General features: G+C 55.1%; 5 protein-coding genes across 5 annotated transcripts; 2 read left to right on the top strand and 3 right to left on the bottom strand.

The window, feature by feature from the left end:
• Positions 1 to 52: 52 nt before the first annotated feature.
• Positions 53 to 2449, bottom strand: N657DRAFT_607396 (cytochrome P450). The gene is made up of 2 exons (XM_062790243.1): positions 1832 to 2449; positions 53 to 1760 (listed from the first exon to the last, which is right to left on the bottom strand). Exons 1-2 carry the CDS (start codon positions 2104 to 2106, stop codon positions 362 to 364), a joined length of 1674 nt encoding a protein of 557 aa, XP_062652012.1. The 5' UTR covers positions 2107 to 2449; the 3' UTR covers positions 53 to 361.
• An 805-nt stretch (positions 2450 to 3254) lies between these two features.
• N657DRAFT_9218 (acyl-CoA N-acyltransferase) lies at positions 3255 to 4480 on the top strand. Its single transcript, XM_062797594.1, has 2 exons — positions 3255 to 3475; positions 3540 to 4480. Exon 2 carries the CDS (start codon positions 3668 to 3670, stop codon positions 4346 to 4348), a length of 681 nt encoding a protein of 226 aa, XP_062652011.1. The 5' UTR covers positions 3255 to 3475; positions 3540 to 3667; the 3' UTR covers positions 4349 to 4480.
• Positions 4481 to 4612: 132 nt separating this feature from the next.
• On the bottom strand, positions 4613 to 5329 carry N657DRAFT_561766 (uncharacterized protein; the record flags this gene model as incomplete). The annotated part of the gene is made up of 3 exons (XM_062788081.1): positions 4613 to 4855; positions 4910 to 5086; positions 5255 to 5329. The coding sequence occupies 3 exons, from the start codon at positions 5327 to 5329 to the stop codon at positions 4613 to 4615; spliced, it is 495 nt and encodes a 164-aa protein (XP_062652010.1).
• A 573-nt stretch (positions 5330 to 5902) lies between these two features.
• On the bottom strand, positions 5903 to 6611 carry N657DRAFT_638665 (YjgF-like protein). Its single transcript, XM_062791640.1, has 4 exons — positions 6495 to 6611; positions 6421 to 6434; positions 6152 to 6355; positions 5903 to 6084 (listed from the first exon to the last, which is right to left on the bottom strand). Exons 1-4 carry the CDS (start codon positions 6532 to 6534, stop codon positions 5968 to 5970), a joined length of 375 nt encoding a protein of 124 aa, XP_062652009.1. The 5' UTR covers positions 6535 to 6611; the 3' UTR covers positions 5903 to 5967.
• An 821-nt stretch (positions 6612 to 7432) lies between these two features.
• Positions 7433 to 10117, top strand: N657DRAFT_638664 (glycosyltransferase family 39 protein). Its single transcript, XM_062791639.1, has 3 exons — positions 7433 to 7705; positions 7782 to 9420; positions 9478 to 10117. The coding sequence occupies exons 1-3, from the start codon at positions 7445 to 7447 to the stop codon at positions 9906 to 9908; spliced, it is 2331 nt and encodes a 776-aa protein (XP_062652008.1). The 5' UTR covers positions 7433 to 7444; the 3' UTR covers positions 9909 to 10117.
• The last annotated feature ends 1179 nt before the right edge of the window (positions 10118 to 11296 follow it).

Here is an 11296-nt window from a genome sequence, read left to right as displayed (position 1 = left end):
GGCACGGATGTTTCCCGTTTCAGAAGACGACTTGAGTCCTAGCTGAGCATCACCGAGTCAATGTTTTTAAGTTGCTACTCAAACCTACAAACAACGGAGGTCCGCTACTTACTTTGTCCGACCCATCTCAAACAGACCGGAGTCAGGGATGAATACTGGTCTGGCTGGTGCTTTCTTCTCTGTCCTGCAATCCGTCCACTCCGCCTTTCCTTTGCTTAACACTGTTACCACCTCTGTTTTGGAGGGGCAGAGCATCTCCTTGACCCACCGCTGGAGAGCACGATCACTATGAGCTTTAAAGCAGATTCACATTGCAAGAAAATCTAACCAAAACTTTTCCAACTCATAACCGCGCTTCAGCTCACCACCCATTCAAAACCGTCATCTTAATGTACATGCCCTTCGCAGGCCTTGCCGTCACGCCGCCCCGGATTTCAATCTTGGACTCGTCCATCTCCTCCTTGTTGTGCAGCTCCATGCCAAACCGGCCCACCCACGCCGCCAGCAGACAGGCAAACTCGGCCTTGGCGAACGACTGGCCGATGCAGCTGCGGGGCCCGTGCAGGAAGGTCATGAAGGCGTAGTTGCTCGTGGCGCCTCCACTGGCAGCATTATGCTTGTTGTCTGCGTCCGACTTGGGCATCCAGCGCTCCGGATTGAAGGACTGCGCGTCCTCGCCCCAGAAAGCCTCGCACCGGTTGATGGCCCAGGGCACAATCATGATCTGGGTGCCCTTGGGGACAAACTGCCCCTGGATGCTCGTGTCACACACGGCCTTGCGGAGCGTCAGGGGCACGGGGCCGAAGTAGCGGAGGACCTCGTTGCACACGGCGTTGAGGTACGGCATTCGGTCAATGTCGACGCTCGATACCGTTGAGCCGCTATATCCGATGGAGACAGACGGTAGGTGCTCGCGGACCTCGGCGCGCAGCCTGGCCTGTACCTCGGGGTGCTTGGAGAGCAGGTATACGGCCCAAGTCATGGCCGAGGCCGTGGTCTCGTGGCCCGCCGCGAGGAACGTCATGAGCTGATCGACGAGGTTCTCGTCGGTGAAGCCGCCCGACTCGATTGCTACTGACAGGATGTCCACGTCATTCAACTCCTTCTGAGCTAGCTTCTGCTTCTTCTCCTTGATGATCTCAGCGCACTCGGCTCGGATCATGCGGGCCGCGGTCCCGATGTCTTCGTTGCGTTTGACGGGCAGCCATGCGACAACTTTGGGAGACATGAGGACAGAAAGCAGCTGGAGGAAACGCGCCTGCCGGCTTGGCCGAAAAACATGCCCGTAGGCTTGAGTGAGCCGGTTGTTTGGGTTCTTGATGGCGTCAAAGTCACGGCCGAGGCCAGCGACGCCAATAATGTCAAGAGTCATGCGCGAGGCCCAGCTGCCAATCTCAACGACGGCCGTCTGCTTCTCAGAGTCAGTTGACTGTGCAGCATCCTGCATGATATGCTCCGTCAGGGCTTGCACGCCTTCACGCGCCTTGTCCCAGAAGACCGGGTAGAGATCCTTGATGTGGCGGAAGGCAAAGGCCGGGAGGAGGTTTTTCCTTTGTACTTTGTGCTCATCGCCCTCGGCCAGGAGAATGCCGATTCCTAGAATACGGCCGATTGAGTGTCGGACTTGATCGGGCTTCACAAAGTCGTAATTTTTGGTGACAAGGACCTCGGCAAGGGCCTTGGGAGAAGTGACAAAGATTCTCTCCAGGTTGAATGGCCCAAGGTACCGGATAAGGCCATTGTTTGGAATGGAGTTGATCCTGTACAGATTGTCAGCGGACTGAATACAGAATGGCCGGACTCGAGCGAATAAGGGTGAAGATATGCATACCACCGCAACATGGGCGACCCTGTGGGATCACGCATGATGGTGTTGAACTGGCCCATGAACCATGAATTCCCAGTCGGTTCCGGGAGAACCCGGAGGGGCGAGAGGAGCTTCGGCCAGAGTATAACGATATAGAAGACCCATGCGAAGAACTGGAGGCCCATCAGAGCTGCGAAGGCAGCCAGAAAGCTGGGCTGCGGCCATTGTGGGATTCGACTTGAAGACACCATGTATGCGCCACCAAGGGAGACGGCTAATGCGAGGCGAAATCGAAACATGACGAACGGGTGAATAAGGCGTGGGCGGGGAGAGGGCTCTGACGGGATGATCTTGTGCTGAGACAAGACCTTCCTTTGGTATAGCGGAGCTACAAGTCGAACTTGCGGTCGGTCGGTGTCGCTGATGACACCATAGCCGACGCCAGCGTCGGTGGCACAGCGCAGAAGGATAAATAATACAAGGAAACGGGATTAGGAGAATGAGCTTTGCAACACCTTCAGGAAGCCTATGAGACTTCTTCTGGTTGGATTAACTAAAGAACTGCGTTGTCAGGCGGCTTGATCTGCTTTCGTGCTTCACCACGGTCATCTCTGCAGAGAAGAGAGAGGTTCATGACCTCTGGGCCCGCGGACATGAGCCCCTGGAAGGGTGGTATATTGCGGTCGCAAGCGGAGCAATCCTGACGCTCCGGCCCCGTGAGATTTGACCAATGAGCGATGAGCGGGCTCGGGTAGGACCAACGCCGAGGGTGGACCTCCCGGGAGCATCTCATGATCTGCCCGGCTGAACCATTGCTCCATTCCATCCGCCCTCCGCCTCAAGATTCGAGATCCGAGAGTGGTGCGACCTGGTTTGGATCAGCCGCCTGTACGAAGGGAATTGGTCCGGGAGCAGTGCTCTGCGGTGACCATGCTGAGAGGTGTAGTCAGCCAGAGCCGAGTGTCTTGAATCGACTGCACAGGTCCCGGCCCGATCATGGACGAGATGCTGTTTCTCAACTTCAAACCTGCCTCAGCGCTACCCGTATTCGCTCCGGCGCTGCGTTGAAGGAGGCCGAGGTCATTGCGGTTCGTTGATGAATCACATCGACCGGACTAAAATCGGCAGCCAAGAATCCATTGCAGTGAGTGACCGGTGTGCGCATTGCGAAGTATTAGAAGCGACTCCCGTCGCGACTTCCTGCACTCTGGGAGGTGATATTAAGGTAACTATCAATAAATCTGATAGGAAGGAGCAGTGGCTCATGCGTGCAAAGAAGGAAGGTACGAAATCGTATAAAGCCCCCATTCTTCTTCCTTCGTTTCTTGTTCTGCTTCTCTTCCTCCTCCACGAGCCAAGTCGAACAAGTCTTTCCACCTTGCAGCCAGGACAATGAAGTGTCATTGTTTCTCAAACTGCCCTGTTTCTGCTTGGAGGCTGCGTCAGGTTGCTGGAAGGCAAGTTGTTCTCACACCCTTTCAGATAAGGCGAAGAAATATTGGATTGGCAGATACGTCGCCGTATTCTTATGCTGGCCTATAGGCTGGTTTTTGGGGCGATGACAGTCAAGTCTTTCACAAGCTGCTCAGACATGGCTCGATTTTTTGATCGCATTTGCCGAGCAGTTCCCGAAAGAGGATGCAGGACGGAAGCCACCTTGAGAATCGGGTGAGTCATATCGAACGTTTGTTGCAGACATTCAAGCAACATTAAATTAATGGCCCCTGATAAGGATGAGTTCTCGAAACTGCAACCGCCCAAATGATTTCCCACCTACATCCTCGAAACCACAACCCCCCTAACAACGGGACTTCTCGCCTGAAAGAACCGGACCACTGACACCGAGACTCGCACCCGAGCATGTCCACCTCAAACGTGTTTCCTCCTTCTACGGATCCTCTCGCTGAGGCAGGGCCAGTTAAGGATGCGGTGCGGCCCGTTCGAGTCACCTCTGCCATGACTCTATCGGAGAACCCAGAGGCCCCAGCACAGCCTGCCGTCATCACCATTGTCCCTGGCTACCGCCCTAGCATCCTCGCCCGCACTCTCGAGATGCACATGGACTGTTATTACCCGAGATACGGATGGGGCCGAGAATGCGAGGCCGTCTTCTCCCAGGCGCTGGGTGACCTGCTGGCGCGACTCAACAAGCCAATGAACCAGGTCTGGTCGGCCGTTTCCACGACACCCACGCGGGATTCTCAGGGCACTGTCACGGAGCGGATAGTCGGAGCGGTGTACATTGACGGCGAATGCTCCAAGATGGATGGCGTGGCTCGCCTACGTTTCTTCATTGTCGATGAGTCAACCAGGGGCTTGGGTGTCGGCAAGAAGCTCTTCGAAACTGCGATGGAGTTCGTGAGGGAGACCAACTTCCATGAGTGCCAGTTGTCAACACTGAGTGACCTGACCGTGGCTAGGAGATTGTATGAGGCGGCAGGGTTCAAGGAGGCCGGTGAGAATTGGGTCGAGGGGCTTGGAAAGGGGCATTGGCAAATGAATTACATCTGGCGTCGCTCAGATGAGCCTAAGCAGGCTTGAACACTGGACATCTGACGTACTTCAAGAACCTGAATGAATCGCTCTGTATATGTATGGAACACTTGAGTTTGCAAGACCTGAACGTCATCTTCAGTAGGAACAATACCCTGCCTGCCTGCCTGCCAAACACATCACTCCAGCTATTCCCTTTAGAACTAACAGCATCCAGTCTAGAGTACCAAACAGAGACCATCCAAATCCCTGCTATATACCAAATTCAACAGTCTCCAAACTGGTATCACCATGAAGCAACCCAAATCCATCCTAATAAATCCACACCCTCACAGCGCCTAACCCCCAGCAGACCAGTTTCAAACCCGCCCAAAACACACCCATACTCACCAACCCCATCACCGTCACCACCCACCCCCGAATCTCAAACGCCTCGGCAGCCTCCATCTTCATCAGCTTCCTCTGCTTGCTATGATAGTAGTCCTCCCCTTCGATCCCCGGCGACCCAGGACTGCCTGGACTGGCGGGGCTCCTCCCAGGGCTTCCGAGGGGATCCTCAACGCCAGCCGCCGCCGCCGCCCTCTGAACCGGCTGGCCGTGCCCGTCCACAGCCACAGTCACATAGCGGTACGGCTGGTAGCGATATACGAGACGGTGCAGCCAGCGAGGTAGGCGGCTAGATTGACTGGGGCCGGCGTGGTAGTGCGCCCGCAGGGCCGAGTAGCGGAGGTCGACGAGGGCAAGGGAGACAAGGAAGGAGATGAACATCAGAGGGGTCATTATCAACTGGTCAGGACGGTGCGTTAGTTAGAGTTTCTAGTCTGTGGGTGGATGGGGTGGGGAGGTAGGCAGGTGGAGTGGAGGTGGGAGAGTTGAGTGATGTAAGTGATCTTGAGGCGATGGGTGGTGACAAGGGGGCTTCACTCTGAACTGTCTCGGGCAAGATGAGCGTACCTTGTAAAGGGCGGGCGGTTCCCGGGGACGCCGGGCGTCTCCCTGATTGGCACTGACAGGGACTGGCGGGGGCATGGCGTGCGTGAGTGTGATGCCAGCTAAACTTGTGTATATGGGCGCAGTGTCGTGATCAGCTAGCTGCTGGTTGGAAACTGCCAGACCCCTGAACTAGTTGTGCGAGTTACTAGCCGGAGATGTAGTGTAAGGCTGAAATCGAGTCGTTCGATGTCCTGGAAACAAGTGGGTGACGCGGCCCGTCTTCAATGGATTGAGGTCTCCGTCCCAGTAGGCCAATGAAAGCATTCAGAGCTGTATGGATTTTATCGGCCTGATCAGTCAACAAACGAACATACCGATGTAGCGTGAATTTCGGCTACATTATTTCAAGAACAGTTAGAATATCCTGGTGAATCCAATAAAAACGATAGGAAACATCTGCAATGGGTCTGAGCTTGGGGAATAACAAGGCAAGGCCGTCAATTCCGGTGCCTGGACTTCCGCAAATCAGTTGGATGCGGGTTCGGATTATGAGCCGTTCGTCATCACCGTCGGATGGCCCCACTACCCACGGGTCGCTTCGGGTAACCTAGCCGGCAACAAAGCTGTAACGAGGCCAAGTGTTCAGGGTCTTGTCATGGAAAGGCAACAAACTTTTCCACCTTGGTTTCCAGGTTGTCTATGGTTCTGCACTAAGGTGACGCCTCTTTGGGGTCTCAAGGAAGGGCAATGCACTCGATCTCGACGTCGACCCCCTTGGGCAGCTGCTTCACGGCGACACAGCTGCGGGCGGGCTTGTGGACGAACCACTTTGCATACTCCTCATTCATGCTCTGTATCATATCTCGTCAGCAAGCCACGAGGTCGCTGCAAGCCGGAGAGCAGCCTAAAGGCACTCACAGCAAAGTTGTCCATGTCGGTCAGGAAGGCATTGACCTTGACCACCTTCTCGATAGACGAGCCAGCTTCCTCGAGCACGGCCTTGAGGTTGGCAATGCAGGCCGCAGTCTTCTGCTGGATGGTGCCCTCTACCAAGTTGCCCTCGACATCGCAGGGAATCTGGCCGGAGCAATAGATGGCGGTGGGGGTCTTGATGGCCTGGGACTGCGGGTTCGGTCAGACCTGTAACTTAGACTCCTTGACACATGAAACTGAACAAGGAATCGTACGTAGGGGCCAGCAGCTACACTCGTGTCAGTAACTGATTCACTTGCTGTCTGCTGATTTGCGGTCGGTTACTTACGCGGCGCTGCGTTCTTGGTGAAGACGGGAGTAGCAGACATGGTGTGGATGTTACGAAGTATACAACTTCTTTTTTTGTTATTGGTCGATAGCGGAAGGAAATGAACCGAAAGAGCTCGTCTGGCTGCAGTGGAAATCATAACAGGGAGACGTCTCCACGGCGCGATTTTGGAGAGTTAATTTCACCGTCCCGCTCCGTTCTTCGGACCACGGCGAGGAGGGGTTAGAGGCGGGCCAACCCCGCAATTCCCGGCCCGGGCCCGAGCTTGGCAAGACCGCCGAGTCACATCTCCAAAAAAGTAACGAACGGTGGCGTTGAGCAAATGAACACGTGTAATACATAATTCTATGCAGACGTTCATGCAGTCCAGGTCTATTTGAATCGTACTATCATGAGATGTATTTCGAAGACACTCGAAGGCAGCCGTGGCAGCCTACACGAGGAGGAGCTTGGACCATCTCTACCTTTGCCTTGATTTCGAGTTTTTGACCGTTGGCTGCTGCAGTGGGGCGGCTGGGCCCCCTGGTCGGATCTGGGTTACGCCAGGTGTCCAGAAAATCGCGGCGTGATCAAACGGCCCAAAAAAGGAGCTGAATGGACCTCCATCTATTCAGCCCTGCCGTGAAAGGGAGGCTTCGGGGTTGCAACGCAATCTAATATATCCCCAATTCTTCATTCACAACCCATCTTCGCCTTCTCGACTATCTTTAATTTTCTTTTTCTGTCCCTGCTTTCCATTTTCGGCCGAGTTCCTCTCCAGTCTTGCCGTCATTGCTGCGCAATTGGCGAGGTAAGTTGCTGTCAAGCTACGCTTGATCTGACACCTCAAGCACCTGATTTTCGCGTTGCGCCGCTCGCTAATCTGGCTTGTTGGCTTGCTACTTCTGTGTCCATTGCTCCTTGATACCGTACTTTGACTGATGTTTCGTCTACTCCCCAGTGCACCCGCCATGGCCGCCGTGACCACGCCCCAAGGCGCCTTGCGCCAGCGCAATGTTGGTCCCACGACCAAGAAATCCGCCAAGGATGGCGCTTCCTCAGATGTCGAGCTCGACAAGCTCGTGAAAGCGGCTGCCGCCAAGGTTCCGGCCGGCTCGGAGCGCGACTACAAGGCCGTCTTCGTTGTCATCACCGGCTTGGCCTTCCTCACGAGGTTCTGGGGGATCACCCACCCGAACGAAGTTGTCTTCGATGAAGTTCACTTCGGCAAGGTATGCCTTCATACATATCCCTGCTCTTGTACATGGCCTCCCAATTGGCAGCGCTGCTAACGCCCGTATTCTACAGTTCGCCTCCTACTACATCAACAGGACCTACTTCTTCGACGTACACCCCCCGTTCGGCAAGCTCCTCTTCGCCTTCATGGGCTGGTTGGTTGGATTCGACGGCCACTTCCACTTCGACAACATCGGCGACTCGTACATCGTCAACAAGGTCCCATACGTAGCTTTCCGCTCTTTGCCCGCCATCCTCGGCGCCCTGACTGTGTCGGTGGTGTACTTGATCATGTGGGAGTCCGGATACAGCCTGCCAGCCTGCATTGTCGCCGCCGGCCTGGTCCTTCTCGACAACGCACACATTGGCCAGACGCGCCTGATTTTGCTGGACGCCACTCTTGTCTTCGCCATGGCCTGCAGCTTGCTCTTCTACATCAAGTTCTACAAGCTGCGTCATGAGCCCTTCTCGAGAAAGTGGTGGAAGTGGCTTATCCTGACCGGCTTTGCCCTGTCCTGCGACATCTCCACCAAGTACGTCGGCCTGTTCGCCTTCATCACCATCGGCTCCGCCGTCACCATCGACCTCTGGGACCTGTTGGATATTAAGAGACCCGGGGGAGCTCTGAGCCTGCGGGAGTTTAGCAAACATTTCGCCGCTCGTGCAATTGGCCTGATTATCCTGCCCTTCCTCTTCTATCTTTTCTGGTTCCAGGTGCACTTCTCCATCCTCACCCGCTCGGGGCCCGGCGATGACTTCATGACCCCCGAGTTTCAAGAGACGCTCAGCGACAACATCATGCTCGCCAACGCCGTCACCATCGACTATTACGACACCATCACCCTCAGGCACAAAGAGACAAAGGCCTATCTCCACAGCCACCCGGATCGCTACCCCCTAAGGTACGACGACGGCCGTGTTTCCAGCCAGGGTCAGCAAGTCACCGGCTACCCCTTCAACGACACCAACAACTACTGGCAGATTCTGCCTGCCGGCGCCGACGATCAGCAACTTGGCCGCCATGTCAAGAACCACGACCTGGTGAGACTTCGCCACCTGGTCACCGACACCATCCTGCTGTCCCACGACGTCGCCTCGCCGTACTACCCTACCAACCAGGAGTTCACCACCGTCTCCATTGCCGACGCATATGGCGACCGGGCCGCCGACACTCTGTTCGAGGTCCGGATTGAACATGGCAAGTCTGGTCAGGAGTTTAAGAGTATCTCCAGCCACTTCAAGCTCATCCACAACCCCAGCAAAGTTGCCATGTGGACTCACACCACGCCTCTTCCAGAATGGGGCCACAAACAGCAGGAGATCAACGGAAACAAGCAAATTGCTCCCAGCTCCAATGTCTGGTATGTTGAGGACATTCCGTCCCTCCCGGCTGATCACAAGCGCCGTGAGAAGCCCGAGAGGAAGGTCAAGACGCTGCCATTCCTGCGCAAGTGGTTCGAGCTGCAGCGGTCCATGTTCTGGCACAACAACCAGTTGACGGCCAGCCACCCTTACGCGTCCTTGCCCTACCAGTGGCCATTCCTGCTCCGTGGTGTCAGCTTCTGGACGCAGAACGACACTCGCCAGCAGATTTACTTCCTCGGAAACCCCATCGGATGGTGGATTGCCAGCAGCGTCCTCGCAATCTATGCGGGTATCGTCCTGGCCGATCAGTTCTCGCTGCGCCGAGGCATTGATGCCCTGGATCATCGTGAGTGTCTAAAAGAGCCGGCTCCCCAGCGGACAGCACAAGCTAACCATAGGCTAGGTTCGCGCTCCCGGCTGTACAACTCGACGGGCTTTTTCTTCCTCGCCTGGGCAACACACTACTTCCCCTTCTACGTCATGGGCCGCCAGCTGTTTTTGCACCACTACCTCCCCGCGCACCTGGCATCGACCCTCGTGACGGGCGCCCTGGTCGAGTTTGTCTTCAGCCAGGACGCCGTCGAGCACGAGCTGGCCTACCAGGCCGTCAAAACCGGCAAGAAGCCGGCGGCGCCCAAGCGCCACCTGACAGCCCGCGAGCGCTTCGCTGGCCAGAGCATGATGGCCGCCTGGATTGCGACTGCCGTCATCCTGGTCGTTGTTGCCGCCTGCTGGTACTTCTTCCTGCCGCTGACGTACGGCTACCCCGGTCTCACGGTCGAGCAGGTGATAAGAAGGAAGTGGCTGGGATATGATTTGCACTTCGCGAAATGAAGCGTGAGAATGGGAGAACGGATGGCTGCTCTCGTAGCAACCGAGTAGAATGTACGATCCCGAGGTATGAGTGATTCGAGAGGTGTAAGCGGTGTTGTTTCAAAAAGCCTTGGGTAGCGAATCAAGATTAGTGAAGCTTGTCCTCCACACAGCGGCGAGGGTAGTTTATCTCCATGGTAAACAATAACCACTTCATGTGCCAAAGTCAGGTCTTCTCGTATTTTCTCTATCAAATTCTCTGTCTGCCGGCCTAACAACCAGAAAGTAGCCATTCCTGCTACTCGCAATTCGCGTGATGGTGTTGTCGAAAATAACTAAACGCTTGTTGGAATTTCGAGATCCGGGACGTACGTAACGTCACGCTGGGACCACACCCGAGTGGCCGTAATCAATGCGTTCGACGCTTAAACCTACAAACAAAGTTCTTGATACAAGTTAGCCAAGTGCCTCTATCAGAGTCTGGACGATCACACGTCAAACAAAGGTAGCAGACAGAAAAGCCCTTCAGAAACCCAAACTATAAGCACCACCAACCCCACCGCCCAGACTGCCCCTTCCCTCCCCTTTCCAACCCTCAGCTCCGCCAGCACATGACGGTGCAGACGTTTCCTCCGCAGAGGAGCGAGCAAGGGGAAGGATAGGAGAAGAGGGCAAAAGACAGCCGGTCAGCCGAAGGGGCAACCCTCTTCGCCCGGTCCCAAACCTGAATGGAAAGAGACAGAACGAAAAAAGCAACACCCCGGGGCGGTTCAGACGGCTCTTCCTAATATTGTGAAAAAATTGAGGGTTGCAACCGGCGTTGCGAAGATCATCATGTTGTTGGCTTCTGTTCCGCTTGTTTGTCTCCTTTCCCAGGCTCGTATCCTGAATGAGAGCAAAGATCGGGGAGGAGAGGGGAAAGAGAGGAACGGACTTACTATATATAGTAGATGAGGGAAAGGAAGAAGCTCCGAATGCTGTTTGCGAAACACGCGTAGGAGGACATTGAAGCCCTTGATTCGGTTCGCTAATGAGTGAAGAATACCAAGGCTGAGTCTCTAGCCACTGAAGGGAGTTCATTTGCAAGCGGTGTGTTGTTTATATGCTCATCCGTCGCGGAGACATCGAGCTTAACGACAATTTCGCGATAAAAAAGAGTTCGAGGTTGAAGGAATCCGCTTCATGCTTTTTGGATTTGGGAAGCAAATGTTGTTAACGTTAGTCAGCTCAGGTGGCCCCGGTGGAGCCAGCTAGGGTTAGGGTCTGTCTCCGGAGTAGCTGACGTGAGATTGAGCTGGGTGGACACACTCATAACCAGCGCTCTCAACAACGCAAATCAACTCAAACTAACCCCTCTATTTGCGTCGATTTGCCACAGGTGCGGTGTATTTGCGTTGATTTGCGTATAT

Source organism: Parathielavia appendiculata (genome assembly GCF_033297405.1).
Source record: "Parathielavia appendiculata strain CBS 731.68 unplaced genomic scaffold N657scaffold_1, whole genome shotgun sequence".
In the NCBI taxonomy this organism is placed as follows: domain Eukaryota; kingdom Fungi; phylum Ascomycota; class Sordariomycetes; order Sordariales; family Chaetomiaceae; genus Parathielavia; species Parathielavia appendiculata.
The sequence above is the reverse complement of the archived record's forward strand: the minus strand, read 5'-3'. Positions and strand labels throughout refer to the sequence as shown.